General features: G+C 36.5%; 1 protein-coding gene across 1 annotated transcript; it reads left to right on the forward strand.

The window, feature by feature from the left end:
- The first annotated feature begins 702 nt into the window (after positions 1-702).
- On the forward strand, positions 703-26,113 carry LOC149302877 (laminin subunit beta-1-like). The gene is made up of 32 exons (XM_089482199.1): positions 703-849; positions 2,084-2,219; positions 3,912-3,985; positions 4,429-4,617; positions 4,714-4,777; positions 5,051-5,253; positions 6,035-6,155; positions 6,556-6,744; positions 7,479-7,658; positions 7,768-7,880; positions 8,472-8,551; positions 8,902-9,037; positions 9,123-9,281; positions 9,704-9,831; positions 10,016-10,136; positions 10,453-10,657; positions 11,519-11,662; positions 11,895-12,126; positions 12,591-12,754; positions 13,204-13,428; positions 15,155-15,372; positions 15,473-15,569; positions 18,289-18,658; positions 18,950-19,125; positions 20,027-20,268; positions 20,741-20,944; positions 22,151-22,295; positions 22,702-22,909; positions 23,167-23,308; positions 23,893-24,069; positions 25,203-25,362; positions 25,977-26,113. Exons 3-32 carry the CDS (start codon positions 3,974-3,976, stop codon positions 26,111-26,113), a joined length of 4,941 nt encoding a protein of 1,646 aa, XP_089338325.1. The 5' UTR covers positions 703-849; positions 2,084-2,219; positions 3,912-3,973.

The following is a 26,113-nucleotide window of genomic DNA, read 5'->3' on the forward strand; positions in this document are numbered from 1 at the left end:
AATTATGCCAAGTTCCAAGTCACTATGAATAGACATATACTCAAATTAATGCAAAAGCTTCTTTCTTACACATACATACATTACTTAAGCATTCACTTTAAGAGGACTGACTAAACAATTTTGGAATGATCAGTTGTGGTTTTCCCACCACATCACTGTCTGTGATAATCTTGGCCAGGTGGACCCATCCGTTACCCTCAGAGAGTAATAACGTCAGACTCCATACCCCTGTAACAAATTAAGTATTCATTGCTTGCAAGGACAACTGAATTTTTAGACAGCTGAGGACCTAGTGTCCTAACCAGATGTGTAGGATTATTTACATTTCTTATTTGTAAAAAATGCTAGACATCAAAAAGTCCATTGATTTTAGTTGGAGGACTGGGAAAATCTTTATTTTGACAAACTTTTAAGGTGTTTATTGACATAAAAGGCTTAATGGTTATATATATATATATATATATATATATATATATATATAACCATTAAGCCTTTAGAAAGATCAAATATTTTATATTATGTCAATTTAATGTATCCACATAAAGTATGTGTATATATAAATAAATATATGTATATATATATATATATATATATATATATATATATATATAATTTTCAGGCCTGGGCAGGAAAAATCTTGTTTTTGTTGTAAATTTGTTGCCTTTTGTTTCAGTAATGTTATGGGGTGCGGCCCATACTCAGCATCCAGACTTCAGCCATGGCTGCGGTGAAGGCAGCTGCTATCCTGCCACAGGAGACTTGTTGATTGGGCGGTCAGAGCAGCTGTCTGCTTCATCCACATGCGGCACCAAGAAACCAGAGTCATTCTGCATTGTTAGCCATCTTCAGGTAATACATACATCCGATTTACGTCTGCTCTCATCACTCTCATGCCTGTATTTTCTCATGATACATGAGCCAGAAAGAATGAACACACCAACTCCTATGGGGGATGGATCTGCAGTCTTTCCCAGGCACGGATGAAACTCCCCCACAACATTCCCCATTAAACAGAAAACATCTGGCAGGAGGCAGAACTGTAATGTGAATATTCACACACATATGCATTGTTTGAGCAGTTGCATCTGTATAGTATTTCCGGCCCTTGTTTACATTGTCTCTAAACTGGAAAGCCTAGCATACAATTTAACTGGTTAGATGCAAGACACAAATGGATGACAATGTAAAGTGCAACTTTTATAAAAATTTTTCATTTTGTTTGCTTATATTTGTTCCACTACCCTGCTGGCAAAAAAAATACTGTACATATTCAAGAAAAATATTATTTGATAATACGGTATTACATTGAATTTGTTAATACAATATATTTTTAATCGGATTAAATAAAAGAGTAAGATTCAGTATATATATATATATATATATATTAGAACATAGTTATTCAGTACTATTTATTCTCTATATGCATTTAACCCCTTTATGACAAAATATACCAAAAATGCATTGTTTTCAATGGGTTTTGGGACTGCCCATTGTCCTTAAGGGGTTAAACATCTAAATAATGTTATTATGGTGTTTAATAGAATGTAACAGGGGGTACTTGTGGTCAGATGCTTGGTTCAGTCAGAACACCACCTTTTTGTAAAAAGAATAAAAGGTAATTTTTGGAGCAGACGGGTAGAACAAAAACATGGAGGAGAAGTAAATACTACAAAGCTAAAAACTCAGCAAAACATGCCGAGCATAGCATACTGTTCTGCACTGAATTCCAGAGTACTTTGTTTCTCAGATTTACAGAGAGATGTCTAGACAATTTCCTGTATACTGTGATTTCGTTTTTTCTACACTCATGTTAATTCATTGAGGGAACCTATGAAGATATACAAGAAGGAAAAAAATGAATAGCTCAAAGACATCTGACCAGTTGTTATTTTCAGCCCATATATTTACTAAAGTGCACTTTTATTCTAGACTCTTAAACTTCAACTTGAAAATTATAGGGGGATTTTATTAGGGGAATTGTGGGTAACAACTAAAACATTTTATAATACGGTTCTAGAGTGTGTACGACCGTGGGCTAACGCCTCTCCTTAGACTTACATGATCTTTGCCACTGCCATTTCAGGAAGAAAAAAAATGTTTCATTTGCGATTCAAGCAAGCTGTATGATGAATTTACCAATCAGGAAAGTCATCGTATTGAAAATGTAGTCACTAGTTTTGCACCCAACCGTCATAATTTGTGGTGGCAGTCAGAAAACGGTAAGTTGCTTCAGTGCACTTTTCCTGATCATCCACTATATACTGCATTTATGAATTTGGTATTCCAATATTGTAGTGACCCTTACCAGATTGTTAATAGTTTAAGGAACTTACTTCTTAGTTAGCATAGCAGTTTAGACATACAATTCAGCCTGGGATTGGAAAGCTCCACACAGTATCATGCACAGAAATTATATTTAAGGGTACAAGAAGGGAACTACAAATAAAATGGTCATCATAGAGAACAAGGTTTTGATCCCACAAAACTGCATGAAAGCTAACTGAATGTCCACACATAACCAATTACCCATCAGATAAAGGACATATTTAAATATGGAAGCTGCTTTTATCCTTTTGCTGTGCTAATATACATAAACACACAAAGCCATAAAGCACATACACACAGATACACAGGTCTGCTTAATAATACAGAGGTATTCCCCACATAAATGCATAAACACACCTTTGTACTTGTTGACTGCCATAATCAAAGAATAAAACAATGAGGACATTGACAAGCAAACCTTCACTAAATGGGACACACAGCATACACCACACTGTAACCTGAATATATGTACTGTAAGAAGAGCTAAGTAAATTGTTAAAAAATAATAATAATAATAATAATAATAAGAAAAAAACTAAACACAGGGAGTAGGCAACTCTATGTAAAGGCATAGAATTTTAAATCCAAACACCCAACGATTATAATGTTTCATTTATTGTGTATCAGCATTTTTTCAAATTACAGCACAGAGGCTCCCCCCCAAGAATAGGGGGATGAAAATACGTGTGTCATACTACACCTAGCGCTTCATCAAAGGCCTCCTGCTTGCATAAGCATCTACTTGCTGCAGGTTAATGGCTTGGGATCTTAACACATTAACTCTGACCATTACCTTTTCCTTAGAAGCAGAGAGAAATGCACCCTCCACCCTTACTGATTGTAACAAATAACCATAGAAAGAGCTTCTTACTGGTAGATCCTGTCACATGGCCATACCTGGGAAGCACCAGTTCTCCGGGTCAACACCCAAATCCTCTGGGTCGCGGGGTCTTGACAGGCCCTGCTTCTCCTCCATTTCGCCCATTTAAATGGGGGTGTTTCACGCAATGTCAGCTGGAACGCCTCCTGACATCAGTGAGAACGCCGACCGATGTCAGCGGGACCGCCTACCAACATCAGTGGGCAGTCCTGGCTGCGTCCCACTAGGGTAAACTCTGGGTAGCCAGAGCCCAAAAGTTTCCAGCTATGCACATGGCAGGATGTAGGAAGCTGACTCTGCTGTCACTGATGCCCATAATGGAGTCTGTCTGTGTTTCTGCAAATACCCATGTCACATGAAAGGGGCCCCTGCGCCAAGTGGGCCCCCACCTGATCTCACAAATCCCCAGCACAACAAGTACTCGATGCTTACTCTGCAGTGCAGGCTAATACACATAGCAATGTACGCCAATGTACGAAATGTACAGATCATTGGTACTGGAAGCATAAACAGACGTGAGAAGGGTTCTACAAGTCCTCATAGTTGGACTACTATGGCTTTTGTATTTGGAGTTACGACAGGTGCCTGTCTCAGATCTTGAACACCACAAAGTATTCTGTAGCGATACACAAGATTATCTGGTCTTCTTACTTGTTCGTTAGTGGAAGTATACTATTACTTAAATACTGACTTTTTGTTCCAAAAGGAAAAGAAAATGTCACAATCCAGTTAGATCTTGAAGCAGAATTCCATTTCACTCATCTCATTATGACCTTTAAGGTAAGGAATGCGTAACATCATGTTCAAGCTCCAATAACTGCATGTGTACAGCTCAGTTGAACAAGGGGGCATTGCAGTGACTCTACTGTATATATTAAACATGTTGATGCAAACTTAGCTGACAGCATAAATGTTATGATATATTTTGTAGTTTGTCTGTATTGTAAGCTCTGAATTAATAATAGTAGCTTAATTAAAAGTTAGATTCTACTTGAAATTAAACATGAACTAGGCATTTTTGGCAGTGGCACGTAATCAACAGATGTGTAGGAATAACATATGGTGTATAATGTATAGTAATTGTTCCACTGAGATGGACTGAAAATCGTATTTTTTTGGCAGGTTGATTCATAATGTTCTTGGCAAATAATTCATGTTGTTAGTACACATTTAAATATTTGTTTTTATTATGTTATTTTAAAAAAACATTCTGATCACCCTAGACTTTCCGCCCGTCTGCCATGTTAATTGAAAGATCTGCAGATTTTGGTAAGACATGGCAAGTATATAGATACTTTGCTCATGACTGTGAATCCTCATTCCCTGGTATTGCCACTGGGCCAATGAAAAAAGTTGATGACATCATCTGCGACTCCCGGTATTCGGACATTGAACCTTCAACAGAGGGAGAGGTATTTTTATTTGATTTTTAAATCATGTAGATGATTCTGATTGGTTGCTTTCCATGGAATGTAATTGTAATTTTATTATGTCTTTATCTGTTATAGATTATTTATCGTGTCTTAGATCCAGCTTTCCGTATCGATGACCCATACAGTCCAAGGATTAAAAGTAAGCATGACTTGATAGGAAAAAACATTCATGAGTTTTTATCTTTAAAGGTGACCAAAAACAAAAGAAAGTATGTTAATTGCATCAGTCCATTAGACCATCAGTAACCTTCATAGTAAAAAATAGGTTTAATACATTCAGTTCAGCAGGAGATTATTATTATTATTATTATTATTATTATTATATATTAATAAATGTTAAATATTAACACAACTATTTGTAGTTTTACAATATTATTATTTTTATTTAATTAACTTTTTGTTTTTGTTTAAGATTTGTTGAGAATTACCAATTTAAGAGTGAAGTTCTTGAAGCTGCATACTTTGGGGGACAACTTGTTGGATTCAAGAGTGGAAATAAAAGAAAAATACTACTATGCAATTTATGACATGGTGGTTCGTGGCAACTGTTTCTGTTATGGACATGCTAGCGAATGTGCACCCGTGAAAGGCTATCCTGACAACGTGGAAGGAATGGTAACTATATCTGCTTTTCTGTAGTTTGTACGTAAGTTAAACAAATTAAGCAAACACAGTGTATTATTAGTCATGTATAATAAATCTATGACATCACTCTTAAAACTAAAGCTTGTGTTGAGTATACCTAGCTCCTTATTTATAGTTCTTTTATCACATTATTGGTTATTGCTAGTTCCTCTAGGAACAGCGTTATCCACATCAAAAAGATACATCCATACTATTAAAAAAACATGACCCCTCAGAAATATGGACATTTCCCATGCCACCTGTAACTTCATAGTCCAATAGTGAAATGCTTGGATCACCAAGGCAGGATTTTCCACTAGATATATTGGGTAGGTGCCTATTGTCCCAAGTTTTAAACAACACTAGAGAAGGCAACTTGGTAAGATTCATCTGTTGCCAAACCTACTCCAGTTCCACCAATTTTCATTGAGCTGAGCTCTATGTTCTGCTTATGATGCACCCACGTTATTCTTATGCCTCTCCTATAAATCTATTTTATTGGTAAATAATCTCTACAAATCTTTGCTGAACTTTGGTTTCTTAAAAGGGTGCTTAAAACATACTGCCAGAAACATTTGTAATTTATCTGTGCCCTCTCTTACAGATACTTTTATTTGGTAACGATATTTACTTTATTATACCGCATGGTGTATCTACAATCTAATCTGCAAAAGAACAGAATTAATTTTTAAATTTTCTTTTTTTTCAAGATGCAAAAAGGAAATCTGTACTCATGTTGTTAATTTTTCTTCTGTTTCTTTTTTTTTCTAAGGTACACGGGCGCTGTGTTTGCAGACATAACACTAAAGGTTTGAATTGTGAGCAATGCTTAGACTTCCACCACGATTTGCCTTGGAGACCAGCTGAAGGCCGCAGCAGTAATGCTTGTAAAAGTACGTTTACAGATTAACCATTGGCAAGTTTGTGAATAGTAAATCGAAAGGATGACATTAATGCTGGCATTTACACATGTGAAGCATTTAAATCATGGAAATTTAAATTGACCAAAGGGACACCAAGCATGTTAAAGGCCTTGTTAATCTTGTTGGGCGTTTTATTGGTTAGAGATGGCAGACATTCAAGTATTAGCCCACGTTATGACCATTGCAAGACATTTGTGTGATCATGTGCTAATTGTGATACACAGCAACATTCATAGATACTTAATACTATATATATAATACTGTGATTATGATATATTATTATCTTCTGTGAATACAGCAAAAAAAACTGGAACGTTTGTCTCCTGACATCTTGAATCTGACAAATCATATCTGTATTATTTCATTGCAGAATGTAATTGTAATGAGCATTCCACAAAGTGTCATTTTGATATGGCTGTTTATATATCAACTGGAAATTCAAGTGGTGGAGTGTGTGATGATTGCCAGCATAATACAATGGGACGAAACTGTGAACAATGCAAACCATTTTTTTATCAGCACCCAGATAAAGATATACGTGACCCAAACATATGTCAGCGTAAGTAACATAGATTAGCTAAATCGTACTTAAGCTTCATTACCTGTGGTTTGTCTCTCACAGCAACATTTGATTGAACTTTAGTTGTTCTTCACATTTAAGAGGGGAGATGGTGAAAAGTTACACATTTTATGAATTCTTTAGAAACTTATTATAACAATATATTTTTATTAGATTTAGGTTGCTTTCAGAATAATATATCAAAGATGATTAGTACTTTCTTTCAAAGTTTATATGAATGTAAGACAGTCTACGTTTCTGTTTTATGTAGGGATCAGATTTTTTAAATTGCAAGCATTAATTTACAAGATACTGTAGAAAGATAGAAAAAGATCACTGGAGAACACTTAAAAAATTGGAACTTTTAAAATGACTATACAGGCATACACTTGACAGGACATAGAAAACAAGGAGCCTGAAGTCGACAAAGTAAGGGTAAAACTGATGGTGTGGCCATGGCTACCATTAAGGCACTATTTGCCTCTTGTGGTTTCCCCAAAGAAAACGTTGTTGTTTTTTGTTTTTTACATGTAGACTTGTTTTGTTGCTCATATTAACAGAATAATCTAAACCTAATTAATGTATTATGTGATAGTTTTTTTTTTTTACTTCAAAGTTTCTGTAATTCTTTGATATATATGTTTTTATAATATAATGTAATTATAATAATTTATTATATGATTTCTAACCGCAAAATCTTTGATACTAAATGTAGTATTAATTGTTGTTTTTAGCCTGCAATTGTGATCCAGCTGGCTCCCAGAATGGTGGAATCTGCGACCGCTATTCTGACTTCTCTGTGGGCCTTATTGCTGGACAGTGTCGTTGTAAGGCAAATGTTGAAGGGGAACGTTGTGATCAGTGCAAGGAAGGATTCTATGACTTGAATGACCAAAATCCAGATGGATGCCAACGTGAGTACCATATAGAAAATATCCTACCATGTACACCAGAAACGTTTTACACACTGCGTTATATTAAATAACAACCTGTTTTTGTGTTTCTTTTCTCCTTTTTTTGCAGAATGCGGATGCAACCCTCTAGGAACTATTCCTGGGGGAAATTCTTGTGACCAACAGGATGGAAGTTGCTATTGCAAACGTTATGTCACTGGAAGGAAATGTGATAAGTGCATGGTAATAATCCATTTTATAATTCAGTTTATCTGTGTAGCTCTAATCAGTCAAAAACAATACTTGTATTATATTTGTATAACCAAATAAGGAAAGGATGGAAGAGTATGGCATTTTTATTTAAATCTCATAAATATATATTGCAAACCAGGCACTTAAATACTTTTTACATATGTCATAAAATAAAAGTTATTTAGGTCTATTTGAAAAAAATAAATAGGGTCTCCCTCCACCGGCCACACGACCCGCAATTTTAGAATAAAAAATGGTTCAAATGAGGTCAGCTGGAGAAGCCACATATCGCTTCTAGAATGTTATATTTTGCATGCAAGTGATTCATCTTAGGATTTCTAAAACATTATTCTCTGATAATATCATATTTCAGTGATATGCTGTAGCTAAATATGAAAACATTCCAAACTATACATCAAACTAAGCAGCAGTCAGTCAAAAAAATGGCTTTTCAAATTGTTTACAAAAGGGTATTTTACAAAATAGCACCCATGTAAATTTCATCCACTATCAAGTAGTTTTTTTTAACATTATTAACAATAATCAACGTGGGAAAAATTTTAAGGAACTTTTTTTTTGCAGCCAGAATTCTGGGGTTTGAGTAATGATTTGGATGGATGTCGGACTTGTGACTGTGACCGCGGTGGATCACTGGACAATAAGTAAGCTGAACTTTAATTTCTGCCTGTGTCATGTTCTATACATAAATAAGCAGTGAAGACCATTTTGCTTGAAGCCAAAACCACCAAGTTATTCCCCATCATGGAAAGAGGTAGCACCATTACTGTGGATACATATAAAACACACAAAATAGGGCAACACTGATTATGATACAGCCCTGCAGTCTACATTTTTGAATCTGTAGGTTCTGCATGTTCTGCATATTCTGTGCTACTTGGTGGACTAGTGGGACAAAGCTGTGCAATACGTGCCTTTTTATTATTTTAACTGTTTGATGGGTTTGTGACCTTTGATTAAATTAGTTGCTTTTTCTCACTGTTTTTTCCTTCAGCTGTTCACCAGAATCAGGCCAGTGTAATTGCAGACCACACATGATTGGTCGCCAATGCAACGAAGTGGAATCTGGATTCTATTTTATCTCTTTAGATCATTACACCTATGAGGCAGAGGATGCCAATTTCGGACCTGTAAGTGTTTCTCTATTATAACATATATTAAGTACACTTCTTGTGGCAAAACCTCTGATAGTTGCAAATTGTCTTCTGTTGACAGGACGTAAGTCTGGTTGAGAGGCAGTATCCTCATGATCGCACTCCTTCTTGGACAGGACCTGGATTTGCTAGGGTCCCAGAAGGAGCGTATTTGGAATTCCACATTAATAACATTCCATCTTCCATGGAATATGACCTTTTGATTCGATATGAACCTCAAGTGAGTAATTTATTCTTCCTACATTCTTTCTTTGTACTTTGTTTGCGTGGCAATTTACTTCTTTACATATTTGCACCCTTTTTTGTAGTCAAGTTATATTTTTATTCGACAGCTTTTTTAGCAGTATTTTACAGAAACATAAAAATACTTTCATGTAAAACAACATTCTTTTACAAATAACACAAGTTCTGAAGAGCACGTTATCAGTCAGTAAAAGTATACAACGTTTTTGTAGATAATACACCTTTGCACAAATAATGAAGAGTTTTACACTCCTACATGACATGCTATTAAGAAGCATATACCCAGACCATTCTAGTACCTAAGGAAAATATTTTATTCTTGGAGAACCATTTTTAGAGTGAAATGTTCATAGAATTGTCCCATGCATTACTTTAAGCATCATCTTTTTTTGTCTCCAGCTACCAGAGCAGTGGGAAGAGGCAGTTATCACAGTTATACGCCCTGGCAAAATTCCCACAAGCAGCCGATGTGGCAACACTATTCCCAGTGATGATAATCAAGTTGTGGCATTACCCCCTGGATCCCGGTTAGTGAGAATATAATCCAAATTTATTTTGCATGAAATCAGTAATTTCCTAAATTTGGACCTAGAGAACATATTGTCGTGTCTTAGGGCCACTGTGTTTCAATCGGGGAGGGGTGTTAATGTCAACAAGTTCCCATCCCAGATCCCATTTCTGACAACCCAGCCTTGTGTGTTTCTTCAACAGGTATATTGTCCTTCCTCGTCCTGCATGCTTTGAAAAGGGATTGAATTATACCATACGGCTGGAACTACCACGCTATTCACCTCATTCCAATGTGCAAAACCCATATACGTTAATTGATTCTGTAAGTAGACGTTTGAAGTGAAGTTGTTAAAATCAGTGTTTGTGAATTATTATTGTATAAAGAAATATACATATACCCAAGTAAAAAAGGACGTGTTGCAAAGTTGCTCTTAACAGTAACATTCTCTTACATCATTATTTATTGATTTATGTAGCACCATCATATTCCAGAGTGGTGTAATCTGCAACATAGAGCTGAATGGGGAGACACAATTGAAATTCCTGCATGTGCACACATCAGCTAATACAGAAACAATGGATTCCTGTCTCCTAATGCTATTATTATATGAAGCATCTCTTTCTCTGGTTTTCGGCAGATCGTCTTACTGCCTCATATCAAGTCCCTTGATATATTCAGCATGGGAGGTTCAGGCAATGACTTGGTAACCAACAACGCCTGGCAAACATTCCAAAGATACCGATGCATTGAGAACAGCCAGAGCGTTGTAAAAACTCCACTTACTGACGTCTGTAAGAACTTCCTATTCAGTATCTCTGCACTTTTACATGAGGGCGCCCTTGGTAAGTTTGCCTATGTAGATTTCATACTATAAATATTTCAATGTATATTTTTGGTGTATTGTTTTAGTGATTTTTACAGACCCAATTTAAAACATATTAAAATACAGGGTATGTTGTGAAACATTTGTGTCTAGTGTTACCTTGGATGTAAAACCGGACTTGAAAATGGAAAGTATGGTTTTCCTTGTAACCAGGGCCGGCCCAAGACAAAATGCCGCCCCCCCCCCATTATCTACCCTTCCTCTCCCTCCCTGCCGCCCCCCCCATTATCTACCCTTCCTCTCCCTCCCTGCCACCCCCCCATTATCTATTCCCCCCTTGTACTTACCTTTCAGCAGTCCTGCGGCGAGTCTCCCTGCTCGGTCTCGGTGCCGGCTTGTAATGCTGAGCGCCGGAAATGACATCATCTTCCGGGGCTCAGCATTACAAGCTGGCACCGAGACCAAGCTAGAGGGCTCGCAGAGGAGAGAGAGGGGCGCCGAGCGGGTACTGACAACTTGGTAAGTGAAAACCACTCGGCGCCCCTCTCTCTCCTCCGCCCCTTCAAAAGTGCCGCCTGGAGCAGTTGCCCCACTCGGCTCTATTGTTGGGCCGGCCCTGCTTGTAACAGCATTGTCTTCAGAGAGAACTCAAACTTTTGCAGAGGAATTAATACATTGTTATATATAAATTAGATACATATAACAACTACTTTAAAAGTTTTGGAAATTGCTGTTGTCAGTGTACGCACAGTCCAACATCTGGAAGGTGTTGCTTAAGTTTATTCAAAGCTAAACTAAACTGAAATAGCTTTTATCTAGTTGGGAAGATGAGTGTAATGTTTTAATAACATTGGTTTGCCATTTTAACGTAATTTTTCAGAATGTAAGTGCAATCCGCAAGGATCCTTGAGCACTGTATGTGACCCTAATGGTGGCCAGTGCCAATGTCGGCCAAATGTGGTTGGTAAGAACTGCGACAGATGTGCTCCTGAGACATATGGTTTTGGACCCAGTGGATGCAAACGTAAGTCATTAAGTTTACTAATTATTGACTTTACACGTGTTTGTTGTGTTGTTCAAGAGACGTGAGTAGTTAATAGTAATAGTTTTCCCGTTATGAGTTGTTTCTGTTTCTATGTAACATACTAGTGAAAGTGTTGTTAATTTGTTTGTATAGCCTCTGTGTTTTTTGATGTTTTTTCTTTTTCTTTATGTATAGTTACTAGGGTCTTAATATTGCCTTTCTGTCCCTTCAGCTTGTGAGTGTGATGTTAAAGGATCTTATCATTCCTTCTGCCACCCCGAAACGGGTCAGTGCCCTTGCATTCATGGAGCATACGGACGTCAATGCGATGGGTGTCTGCCTGGATATTGGGGATTCCCTAGATGTCAACAGTGCCAATGTAATGGACATGCTGAAGACTGCGATACACTTACAGGAGAGTGCCTTAACTGTAAGGATCACACTGAAGGTCACAACTGTGAAAGGTATATTGTACCACTAGTGGGTTCTACATTATACAGCGCTTTAATCTAAATAACCCCATAACGTTCTTAAAATTAAATATATATATATTGCCATAGATCTTAGTTTCCATGAGCATTTTAAACTCTGCAGTTTTAATTAATTATGTTAGTTTTGGTAAAAGCTGGGATAGCGTTCTCCCAATTCTTTTCTTCTGTGGAACTTTTAATGACGCTTCCCATATGGGACACTGACCCACTATCATGCTAAAGAGGCACACATAAATACTCTGATCATGTAGATCATTGCTTGTATTATCAATCTTTTATAATTTTAGCATTAATCTTTATAGTGAACTAACTAAATGGGCAACAGTTGCCAATAGAACCTAGTAATTTGAAGCGGTACAAGACTGTATGGATAAAAACCATATGGCAATATGCAATAGTGTTTTAACAAAAAATGTGTTAAACACTTATTTTTACAGATGCCTCTCTGGTTATTATGGAGATGCTAGACTTGGCTCAGGAGACCATTGCAGACCTTGTCCTTGTCCCGATGGCCCAGGAAGTGAAAGACAGTTTGCCAGTGGTTGTTACAAAGACCCCTCAACCTTACAGGTTGTTTGTTCTTGTAATGTCGGATATACAGGTAAAGCCTCTTTTTTTTAAATTGGAATAAAGCATTTATTTCTTTAATTTATTTGTTTTTGCTGTATGTAACTCATATATGTCTGTGTGCAACCATTTTTGAGTTTAATACATGTGTGATTTTTTTTTTGTAATAATGCAAGTAAGCGTTGGTTGAAAATGTTTTCTTTAAATTCATATAGTGACAGAGAAACTGACGTACACTAATTCCATGCTAATGTTGGTACTATGTAGTAATAATAATAATATGTAGTAGGTAGCTTTGGACTGATCGCAAGAAGAGTGAGAGATCACAATGTGTTTTTCTATGTGGTCTTTCGAGTGTGAATCAATTCACCTTTTAGTTAAGGTGCCTAACACAAGGCAGTTTGCTCTATTTAATACCTTCTTTGTGTATATCATCTACACCAGAATACCCTGTTTGAATTTACTTAATTGTGACTGTTTCAGGAGTCAGATGTGATGAATGTGCATCTGGCTATTTTGGGAACCCTGAAGAAAATGGAGGAGTCTGTCAGACATGCAAGTGTAACAATAATATAGACATGTCTGACCCACTTGCTTGTGATAAACATTCGGGAAAATGCCTTAAATGTCTTCATCATACAGAAGGAGAGAGCTGTCATCAGTGTCAATTGGGGTACTATGGAAATGCCCTTCATCAGACTTGCAGATGTAAGCTATGTGCTGTTATGTGCATTTTGTAATTATTGTATTGCATTCTACTGTTTTGTCATAACAAAATGTTAGTATATGTGTAATATCCACTTTATATTGTTCAAAATGTCGTGTCACTGTGTAAGAATGTTAGTATTTTAGTGTGTGTGTAAGTGTCTGTATAGGTATGTAACTGGGGGTGTTTGCTATTGTGTTTATGTAGGTATATTACAGTGTGTGTGTACGTATGTTACTCTGTGCGGTAGTATGTGTAAAAGCATGTTACTATGTGTGTATATATGTTACAGTGTGTTAGTTTGTGTGCAAGTATGTTACTGTATGTCATCATTTAGATAAATTAAAGATAATCCATTAGATACATGTATCCAGCTCATTGTGAGTTACCAGGCTACTCCACCTTTCAGTCATTTAAAAGCAGTAGATACATTTCTGGTCATTCCATAAATTATCTGTAGATATAGAACGATTTAACCATGAGTCCTAAAGCTGCCCCCAATGTAGAAGAATCACTTACTTGAATGTATACATATTCGAAGCCTTTAAACCAAACCAATTTCTTTAAATTCCCTCCTTATAATGCCCCCCTTATAATTTCCACTGTCTTCGCATGATAGTTATGTAATTATTTTTCTTTCTCTTTAATATGAGGTTAACCTTTGAAGCTATGCATTCCAAAACCAAGGATGAAAGGCTTAGCTAGTTTTTGACTTTGTTCTGACATTAGTGGTTTTCTTGGAGTCTCATTCTTTACAGCTTAATCTCCCACTTCCATGGTTTTGTGTTAGATCTTCAATATGAACTGCAGTTAAGGAATACATACTCTAAGTGCAGGCAATAAACCACATTCTGATTTTATGTGTATCCATTTAATTGTTTAAGAAAAAAAACTTTAATCCCCCAGCACCATCATATAGACCATGTGTCTCCCTGGATCTTATTAAAATATAATATTCTCTTCATCTTCCAATAATCCTGGTTATATTTGAGCAAAAAGTAATTGAACATTTAGAATCCATAACAACATTGATTAGACTAAAATGTGATTATTTGTAACAAAACAAAATATGCATTGTACCCTAGTTAATTATTCCAACAACGTTCAGGAATTCTACCTAGATAGACGTCAATGCATTCTAAAATAAACAAATGCATTCACCCTCCAGGTGGTGAAAAGCTACAATTTGACATTGTTGAATTTGTCTAGCTGTATATAACAGGAAGTGAAAGAGTTTGCCAAATGAATAACTATTTGGTTTAATAATTAACCAGATGTTAATTGGTTTGACCATTATAAATACAAGCACCGCATGACTGCACAATAACGATTAATGGCAGTACTTCATTTATCCAGAATCTTAGCAGACCCTCTAAAATCTCCTCAAAAAAACTGCAATTTATTTGTATTTATTCAATTATACAGCACCAATGATTTACAAATGATTTTATATATTGAATGGAATATGAAAACATCACAGCCAGTGGCAGACCCACATATAAGAAAAGATTAAAGAGTGCGCTTCTCACAAGCTTGAAATCCAGAAACGAGCTCAGAGAAACCAAAAAATATAATCAGTGTACCGGTATGCAGCTAAAGGGGCCATAGATGTGCGTGGTTTTCCATTCTCGTGAAGCCATTCCTCCTCTGTGGAACCATGCAAATGAAAATGATTGTTATAATCTATATTTCTTCTTGTACGGTAACAGATAAATATCTTCTTTTCAGCATGTATCTGCAATTACCTGGGAACAGAACAGAATATGTGCAAAGATGGCCTAGCGTGCCACTGTAACAGGACAACGGGCCAGTGCCCATGTCTGCCCAATGTGATTGGGCAGAGCTGTGATAGCTGTGCTCCAAATACCTGGAACCTGGCAAGTGGAACAGGCTGTGAACTTTGTGGATGTGATACAGTCCGCTCTCTAGGACCATCTTGTAATGAGGTAAATATATGAGCTTCAATCAGGCAGCATTCAAGCATATAGTATAATTATGTCTTTCAAAACCACAGTACGTAACGGTTCCCATGGATTATTTTTACAGTTCACTGGTCAATGTCAGTGCATGCCTGGTTTTGGTGGGCGGAACTGCAGTGAGTGCCAGGAGCTTTTCTGGGGTAATCCGGATGTTGAATGCCAAGGTAAAAGAATTATTTATTATTATTTTGTCCTTCACTTACATTTAACTTGGGCCTGGGAAAATATATAATGAGCTGGGCAGCCTGATCTATTTAGATTCATTATGACAGGAGAGGAAAAACAAAGGTCAGTTGATGCAATAGTCTGTTTTATATACGCGTTGTTTTTACTGATTCCGTTAATTTCGCAATAATGGTACATGCATGTACTAGCATCCTTTTAATCTTTTGAATGCCACTTCATTAAACATACAAGGGATTAGTGTAAGACATAGCATTGATGGAGAAATTTGGATATTGTATTATAGTTTATATGCGTACTCTTATATGATTAAACAATTTTAACTATAGAATTGCTAAACAATGGGAAATGTTATTTGAAAAATAGCATACACAATAATAATTATATAAGACCCCCTCCCCCAATTTGAAGTTAAATCCTGGCTAAGGATAAATGGAGAAACAACCTGTGGGCTTTCCCTTGGAAATATGGCAACACTTTTTATGACTTTGCTTAAAGACTGTGTTATACAGCCATCACTTTTTCTGTATGTTAACCTTATGATAGGACTAATTACACCATTTATGTTTACAAGCCCAAACAACAATACAATTAGACATAACACATTGCTTAGTAAATACAAATACAGTGTTAAAAGATTAGTGTGTTTAAATTAGAACACTTACTACCAATGGTTTTAAAAAGTGCATGGAATTCAAGTATTTCTAAGCTTGTGACGATAATAGATAAAAGAATTACGTGTGTTGTACAGGGAGTCGTTAGGCCATGTAAGGTAAACATTTGTCTTGTTACAACTCTTAAAAGCTAATTAGTCTTAGTATTTTTCTCTTTTTCCCCCATTATAAGTATTTTCTAGAAATCGAACCAAATTCACTTATTATAACTTTGAGTAGAGTTGTACTGAGGCAGATGATTTCTTTAAATTGTATGATATTATACATTTAGTATCTGTAATCAGGGTGGACTAAAAACAATTTAAAATGTCTATTTATCAAATAGCTATTTGTTGCAATTAAGGTACTTTATATAAAAAAATACAATGTTACCCTATCATGTAATATGATTATACATTTGTATACTATTTTATGAAGCAATATACTCGTATAATGTTTAAGAAAAGCTTGTAAATAATCCCCAACAGCTCTTGTATTACAGACCCCAGTTTACATCGCTCTATTGCCGTCTGAATAGATTATTTTCATTAATCACTTCTCAGGCTCTGCGCTTGTGTCAATTGAGCTTTGCGAAGGTGTCTTTCATTGATTCTGAACTGTAGAACATAGGTTCTGCTCCACATAGACAAAACATTATTTGCAGTCATTAATACATATACATATTAGGAGAGCCGTAATTTTCTTACTTCTTTAAATCCAGATTGCTATTCAATACACTACTAAATAAACAATAAAAACAAAGGATCATGATCTGATCATCTGAAATATAGTTAAAATTATTCCCTTCCCCCATTCCCATATGCTCCACTAATGAAAATGAATCCTTTCAGCCTCAATATAAATGCCATAATGGTTTCCTTGCCCATGCAAGTACACTGTCCTAAGTTTACTCTGTTCAACAAGTGATGGCTTCCACCTTAAACAAATAACCAAGGGTAATTGAAGGGTCTTCTAAAGATCAAAGATTGAAGTTTAATTTTGGCTTGCATTCCTTTCTTTGTCATTCTTAATGACCATTATATTTGGCGACTCATTCACAGACTTGATCCTTATCTAAAAAAAATTAAGTTCTTTCTACAAGGCCCTTTGTTGTTGATCTTTGGAATGCTCCACATACAAAGTGACTGTAGGAGATTCTAATCACTTTGGGTGCCATGTGCAGATCTTTTGAGACTTGCTGTTTGAAGAAAAGCGTAATTAAAGAGCTATAATCTACGTTAGTTCCATGCTCTTTGATAATTCTACAACTCACAATAAATTACTAGTTGTCACTCCAGTTGTATTATTGGTAAAATGATGGCACAGTAGCTACTGTATTTGGAAACCATAATCTATATGTTTGTGTATAATCGCGCTTCATTTTTGTTAGTAAATATAAACAACTTTTGTTTTTTGTCAGTAAATTGCATTTAAAGCAGATCGGTATCCCCTGTCCCCACACAAACCTGCATATTTTAATTCTGCACGCTAAATAAACCTATGTAATTGAGTATACAAACTAAGATAAGCAACTGTATATACATGTTAAAACAGTGAGGAATGCTCATTTTGATCTAGATGATTATTCTTATTCAGTAATATATCTGCATCATTATTCCTCTCCATTACTTTATATCTGCCCTGTTGTTAAGTTGCTAATTGTTAATTCTGGACAACTTTGTAAAGGTGGGTGAGGAGGAGACAAGGGAATACAAAAGATAATGCTGGATCTGCCACAAACTGCCATCCATCTCAGCTTCCATTAGGTGAATCCTTAAACTAAGTATCTCCAAAACATTTACACCAATTTACAAAGTTAATAAATTATATGTTATTGTAAACATGTGACAGCGACAGTATTCCTGGACAATGGGCGGTCCCTAAACCCATTGAAAACAATGCATTTTGAGCCCGTACATGTACGGGCTTTGCCATTAAGGGGTTAAGAGATGCAGTGACTGCATGTTGCATATAATCTTTAATAGCCATTTTAAATAAAATAATAGCATATTATACACTAATCTGTTTATTGTCTGTTTATCTTTAGCTTGTGACTGTGACTCCAGAGGCATTCAGACTCCACAGTGCGATCGTGCCACAGGCCACTGTGTATGCAATGAAGGTGTAGAAGGTATCCGTTGTGACAGATGTGCTCGTGGATATTCTGGCTTTTTCCCAAATTGTGTTCCTTGCCACACATGCTTTGCACTATGGGATGTAATCATCAAAGAGCTGTCCAACAGAACTAACAAACTCCTAGACCGTGCTGCAGCCATGAAAGTGACTGGAGTTATTGGACCATACCAAGAGACCATCGATAAAGTGCAGGAAAAAGTAGAGGAAATTAAAGATATAATTTCCCAAAATCCTGCAGCACAACCACTGAAACACATTGATCAACTTTTTGAAGATGCAGAGTAAGTAACAAAGTGATTTCCGTATTTCTTTCCCTGGAAAACATAAATATTTTATTTTTCACAGTTACTCTTATGGGTGGAACTCAAGGCCAGCCACTGCATATTAATGCTCAAATTTAAGTGACATGAAAATATATTCTGTATGTATTATATCCAGAACAGTCCTCCCACCCCTATGATCCCAGCTGCTATGAAAGTATTTACTTTGAAAACTGCAGAGCAGTTAACATCTGGCATTGATGATTTTTATTAAGTATGTGTTTCTTTCCTTTCGTCATTTTTTTTTTTTAGGAAATTGAAGGCTGAAGTTTCAGAGAGGGTTGCAGAAGTGGAAAAGAAACTATCTGAATTTAATGACAATGACACAAAAAAACTTGATATTCTCCATGAAGACGCAGAGAGTCTTTCAAAAGTTCTCAAAGAACTTGGAGAACAGCTAGAATATATGAAGATTTCAAATGTGAAAGGTGGGTAACTACTGCTGTCTTCACAATTCTGCCCTTCTGGCATATATTAAAGAGATTACCAATATATGGAAGTGGGTAAATTAGAAAATTATTTCTTTAGAAACATATGATTTGTAGCAGGCGCTAAGGCTAACAAATTGCTAGTATGCATTTAAAAGGCTATACATGCAATATGAAATGTGTTTATGCTGTTATACATAGCATTAGCTGGGCCTCATTGGAATATGTAGTTCAATTTTGGGCACCACTTTACACGAAAGATGATTGTATTGAATGAATTATGAATGTTCAGTGAAATTAGATCATTTACTCTAGAAAAACTTACTCTGTATACAGTAGGTTCACTGCCATCACATATATTTTATTGCATTTTAAACAAACATTGTATTACATTTTCTGAGACTACAAATGTGTGATGCCATGCATCAAAAATAATAATATGCCTGAATATGCCCCCTTTGGTCATTAAGAACTATTGAAACTTTTATCAGATGCTTGCAATCATGTGCTAGTAGTTTCAAAATCCAAATGTAGTAATCATCCCCACAGATATGTTTCATAAGGTATATCATTTTTAATTTTACTTAAGACACATATTAAATAATTCTCAATGCAGCCCAATAATACTTGCCTTCTGTTTCTAATACATATTTATATAGGTTTCTGAGCATAAAGTAGCTTTATGGTTTATAGTATGTTGGATTGATTTTAAAAAATGGTAAACAAAAAGGTTATATACACTGTTCCTAGATATACTTGCAACAGAACAAATTAAGGCAGATTTAATGGGCCATGTCTATGGAAGGTTACAAGGGTTTTGGTGAAAGTTAGAAAAGATTAAGACATTATTTTATTAGGAGTGAGGAATGAAAGCTTACAGTGTCCCATGCTGTGTTTGTAGGAGCCATGGACAGCATCAGCAAATATTTCCAGATGTCTTTGGAGGCAGAAGAGAAGGTCAACGCCTCAACTGTAACCCCGGATAGCATTCTCCAACAGTCAGCTACTACCCGACGGGAAGTAGAGGATTTGCTAGATGAAAAAGAATCTGCATTCAAGGAAGAGCAAGAGGAGCAGTCTCGACTCCTGGATGAACTTGCTGGCAAAGTGCAGAGTTTAGATCTTTCAGCACTCTCTGAAAAGGTAGAGTGTTTGTATATGCCTAATGTGATCTGTTTCAAGACACACAAACAAGAAATCCAAAAGGAAGATGTTAATGGGCACTCTGACACTATTAAAATATTTCAAGGCTGTTAATCCAGTGTGAAATGCATACCGTTTTGATCTAGGTCGTGTTTCATTTTGATAATCAGTACTCTGGGTATATACCACCTTTAAAACTACCACATTGGCAAACTTACCAAAGCAGCGATCATATGATGAATCTACAATCTAAGTATATTTATAAACCATATTCCTAACCAACATAATGTATGTGCATATCAATTACATTTGTTTTAGGATGCTTGTGTTAGCTATGTAGTTTAGTATAAACATAGTTGACTGCGTGGGGAGGAAATTAAGGAACATACATTTACATTCCAATGCCTAGCAATGGACAACATTATTTTATTTTTGAGAAAAATTAAAATGCTTGATTTCCCCCTATTTTCAGACTTGTGGAACACCTTCTGATTCGGCATGTGAGGATTCACCATGCGGAGGTCTCCACTGCAAAACAGAGGATGGCAAGATCAAATGTGGAGGATCTGGTTGTGATGGCTTAGTTACTGTGGCGCACAATGCATGGCAAACATCAATGAATTTTGACAAGGAGATTCTTAGTGCATTGGCAGAAGTAGAAGAACTCTCTAAAATGGTAAATAATGCAATTTTGATGTAATCATCCAATTGAATATTTCATTATCAAGGCTTTCTTATAAAAAAAAGTGTGTATTTTACAATCTTATGAGCAGTTGTTATCATGAAACAAATTGCTTAACATATTTTATTAATAGCTACAAGAACGCCCAGAAGTTGTATCATTCTTCCAGTACTATCTTGATTATTATGATTGGATACTCACAAGATTATTTATTTGAGCCATATTTATCAAAGTCAAATTGGAGCAGTTGTGGGATAGTTGTGAGTGGTAGGCAGCAACAGGGTTTGTGGTAAACATATGAGTATGTGCCCAATTGGAACCAAGACATCCACAAGCCTTGCCACGAACATGTTTCATACAGACACATTGCCTATCACTATGGATTGCTATAGAATCCAATGGAATATGTGGTTGCTCCAAATTTGGGACCACAATTGCTCCATTTGTGTCTTCTGAAACATATCCCATAATGTACAAATTTGCCAAAATGTAGTAAAGGTTCCCTTAGATTTGTATTTTTCTAAATGTTTGGAACACATTGCCAGTGTGGTTCTGTGTTTATCCCAGCCAGGGCCGGCCCAAGGCAAAATGCCGCCTGGGGCGAATTTTAAAATGCCGCCCCTCCCCTTATCTACCCTTCCTCTCCCTGCCGCCCCCCCCTCGTACTTGCCTTTCAGCAGTCCTACGGCGAGTCTCCCTGTTCGGTCTCGGTGCTGGCTTGTAATACTGAGCGCCGGAAATCTTCCGGCACTCAGCATTACAAGCCGGCACCGAGACCGAACAGGGAGACTCGCCGCAGAGGAGAGAGAGAGGGGCGTCGAGCGGGTACTGACAGCTTGGTAAGCGAAAACCACTCGGCGCCCCTTTCTCTCTCTTTCGCTTTAAAAAAAAAAAAGGGGGCTTGGGGCGGTGAAGTGCCGCCCCTTCAAAAGTGCCGCCTGGAGCGGTTGCCCCACTCGGCTCCATTGTCGGGCCGGCCCTGATCCCAGCTACAAAAGATAACTTTCTGACTTTTGTTAAACATATATTCTTTGTTATGTGTTTCAAATGTTTTATGATCTTCCATCTTTCTTAAACAAACATCCTCAGGTACCTCCACCAATGTCTAATTCTTAGCTGTGCTATGGTCATGTAAAGTGAAAATGTGCAATAAAAATAATGTGTAATAAAAATAATTTACTTTTTTTGCGCTTTTTAAAGGTAGCAGAGTCAAAGTTGAGAGCAGAGGAAGCAAAGCAAAGTGCCCAAGATGTCCTCAACAAAGCAAATGCAACTAAGGAAAAAGTGGACAGAAGCAATGGAGACCTAATAAATCTCATCAAACAAATCAGGGAATTTTTAATGCGTATGTGTATTAAGAATTCATTTATACTTCTTGCATTTTTAATCTGAAGGGTGCAAATACCAATTTGAATACCAGTTTTAGAAGAGAAAAAAACATAGCTTTTATGTGTCACTGATGCAGAAAACTGGATCAAGTTTATTCAGTGCTGCAATATCACAACTCTGTAGTGCCTCCGATTTGTTTCCACACATTCATATATATGACTTTACTCGCCTACACTTGCTTATTAGTTGTTTATTAACTCCCCCAAAAAAACAAAATTACTGTGCTGTTGTTCAACCTTGTTTGAAAGAGATTTTAATTCATCAGTTAACCAGGGATAATTGTTATATTCAATATATTTAACAGAATAACAGTGCTTGGGCCAATATGACAATCTATTGTTCTTATTCTTCTAATCACACAGAGGACGGGGCTGACCTGGATAGTATTGAAGCTGTTGCTAGTGAGGTTCTGAAGATGGAAATGCCCACTACTCCAGAGCAGCTTCAGGCTTTGACTGAAGATATTCGTGACCGTGTACAGAGCCTGTCGAACGTGGAAACCATCCTAATGCAGAGCGCTGGTGATATTGCTAGAGCAGAGTCTCTCTTAGACGAAGCAAAGAAGACAAGGTGATAAATTATAACTTTTTGGGGGCGTTTAAAGTGTAGTGAAGTACCAACTGACGCTCCTATACCTAAAACTGTAAATTCATCATCCTTCAGGTGAAAATGTTCTGTAAAATATATGAGATTTTGTGTTTATATTACAGAATATTCTCTTCTACTCTGGTAGTTCTCATATTCAAAGCTGTTTAATAATCCTTACTTTGTTTACATTGGTTGTAATCATGATACTCAATAGCATTTTTATGTTACATTATTTTCAGTAAAAGTGCATCAGACATTAAAACTACTGCTGATATGGTCAAGGAAGCACTAGAAGAAGCAGGGAGAGCCCAGGAAGCAGCTGAAAAAGCCATTAAGCAAGCCGATGATGACATCAAAGGGACCAATGATCTGCTTACTTCAGTAAGTGAACGTAAAGAAAACCTTAAATAAAAAGGACAGAATTTAGGATTTTTATAAATGTAGGCCATCAACTGCTCCAAAGCACTTTATATGCTGACAGGATCTCCCAACATGCTACTACTTCCTAATGTTATGTGCATACCACTGCTATCCTGACGCAGTTATACGGACCATCGCTGACCATCTAATGGCACGCCAAAACTTTTGTAGGTTCTTTTTTCTCCATGGACAACATTTATGTTTTGTTTGATACCAGCCTGTGCAATATGGAATGCAGTGATGATGGTTGAAATGATACATTTTGCCCTTCTTCTGTTTGTAGGTGCATTGTAAGTAGATATCCAGCCCATTCTATTTTTTAACTGCGAATTCAGTAAAAATATGGTTAGATATTATTTAATGGAAAATAGTATATTGATATTAGATTTGACTTCGAATAAACTGAGATAATATGAAAAATGTAAGTTAATACAAATGATGAGGCAGTTGTCATTTGTTTGGGTTCATGAGGTGAAGTTATAATGAGCTAGTACTATAACAAATACTGATAGTGTTGTTATCTACTTTTGTTGTTACACTAATAGATAGAATCAGAATCAGCAGCTTCCGAAGAAACCATAAGTAACGCCACAGAACGTCTTGCCCAGCTGGGAAAAAATGTTGAGAATCTGTTGAAAAAGTCAACTGCAAATTCTGAGGCAGCAGATAAGGTTGAAAAAACTGTTGATGAAATTAAAAAGGATGCAAATGGAGTCAAAAAGGTATGTGATTCTAAGAAGTATGAAAGTATCTTGAGTTAAATCAGTGGGTTATTGGACTGTACCTTTCCGTATTTTTAAATGTTACCATGAATCATTAAAGTAGTAATTATCTTGTTGTTGTTGCCTAAATATAATGATCAACAAAAGGTATTACACATATTTATTGTCTTTTGAGGAGTACAATATGGTTCATAGTTTTCTGTTTTCAACTATTCTTTGATTTCACCTGCTGAAGAGAACATGTTAAACTAATGTCCTGCAACACATAAGAAGTCTAAAAAATGATAGAAGGTTCATATAAATTAATGCTGAAGAACACTTGAGGTTCTTCTTATAATGGAATTCATATACTTGGGAACTCTCCAACTTCCACTCAGAATGACTGGGTAAAGCCCTGCTTCCCTGATTCAGTTTCTTCTTTTTGGGGGGGAAAGGAGCAGTTCTTGTACATACCTGCTCCCCACGCACTTAAGGCGGTCTGGAGCTAGCCCAAACCCTATGTACTGCTTGCTTTGCCTCCATGCTGGGCTAGCCTTGCCCCTTCACAAAGCCACTTCCCCAGAGTATATATATATCATCATTTAAAGGAACAATTCTGCCATGATATTTGCGTTAATGCATATGATAGCTTCGTGGTCCCTTTAAATTTCCGTGTTGTCTGTTTTGCTAATGCATTGGAGGGCTGTGCAGAATGTCCCCATATGTATTTGTCCATTCCCAACTCCCCAGCTAAAGGCCACGAAGGACATGTGTTCAGCAACACATCTCCCTGCGCATGATTTATTTACCCCCAGTCAGCTCCAGCACTGTATCTGGAAATGCTGCAGATGGAGGTCTCCTGAGACCCCTCCGCACATGTGTGGAATGTCTTCTCTTTGATTTCAATGGGAGCCAGTCAGTTGCAAGAAATATTAGACCATGGATGAGGACTGCAACTCCTAGGTCAGAAAAAGGGTTGATTTTAATTTTGTTTTCAATTTGTAAGAGTACATATTAAGTACTCATATGCATTATTGTATAGTGGTGGTTTCAGAGGCACTAAACTGTCCCTTCAAGAGAGAAAGTGTTCTGAAGTGATACGATTCAAACAGCAAAATAATCATATGTTTTGCTAATTATCATTTAATTTATAGGTGTTGGACAGTGAACTTAATGACAAGTATAAGGAAGTTGAAGACTTGATAGCAAAGAAAGCAGAAGATTCTGCAGAGGCCAGAAAGAAAGCTGAGCAGCTTCAGAAGGAAGCCAAATCACTGCTAACACAAGCAAACAAAAAACTGAACTTACTCAAAAGTAGGTGTTTTACGATCATTATCTGTTGAATTGATCACATAATTTATGTGTAAACAAAAATACTTTTGCAATGACATTATTTGGTATTATTTATTAAGTGTTGTATGAATAGAGATAAAATTGACAAAAGATTGATGGGACAAGAAAAATGCTGGTTTTCTGAATACATACATGGCTGGGTACCCTAATGAATATTTGTAGAATAAAAATGTCATCTAAAGCGTGAAGAAAAATTGCACACTGCAAATTGGTGGCTGTATATTTGGTCAGAAAGTATAAAATGGGAAAGACTATGCCGGGGCCGGACCTCTTTGCCCATGGGAAGTTGCAAGGGGAAGACATTTTCCAAATGTACTAAATATTTTACACTTAATATAAAACCTGCCATCAGATAAAATAAATTATTTATTTAACCAAAATATCCACAAACCCAGTGAAAAATTGAGCATGAGCACATACAAACTATATTTTATCTCACCTAATTTAGGGTGCCTTCTGTAGGTTTTTTGCCTGCGTAATTTTTACATACCCATTGCCAACTCTTGACTTAACAAATATGGTTCTTGTGCAAATAGCTTGTAACTACGGTATTAATACTGTCTGTATTTCTGCAGATTTGGAAAAGACATATGACGATAATCAGAGGGTTTTGGAAGAAAAGGCTAAACAGTTAGTGGATTTAGAAGGGACAGTTCGGTCTCTTCTACAGGCGATCAGTCAGAAAGCAGCTGTGTATAGCACATGCCTGTAA

Source organism: Sceloporus occidentalis, unplaced genomic scaffold, assembly GCF_023333645.1.
Source record: "Sceloporus occidentalis isolate IW3139 unplaced genomic scaffold, rSceOcc1.0.p SCAF_17, whole genome shotgun sequence".
NCBI classification, from domain to species: domain Eukaryota; kingdom Metazoa; phylum Chordata; class Lepidosauria; order Squamata; family Phrynosomatidae; genus Sceloporus; species Sceloporus occidentalis.

What these genes read in the sequence shown, in the direction of transcription:
- LOC149302877 (XM_089482199.1), top strand. An exon ending in TGGACCCAGTGGATGCAAAC is followed by an intron (nt 11,663 to 11,894) that starts GTAAGTCATTAA and finishes CTGTCCCTTCAG; the next exon opens with CTTGTGAGTGTGATGTTAAA. An exon ending in GACGAAGCAAAGAAGACAAG is followed by an intron (nt 22,910 to 23,166) that starts GTGATAAATTAT and finishes CATTATTTTCAG; the next exon opens with TAAAAGTGCATCAGACATTA.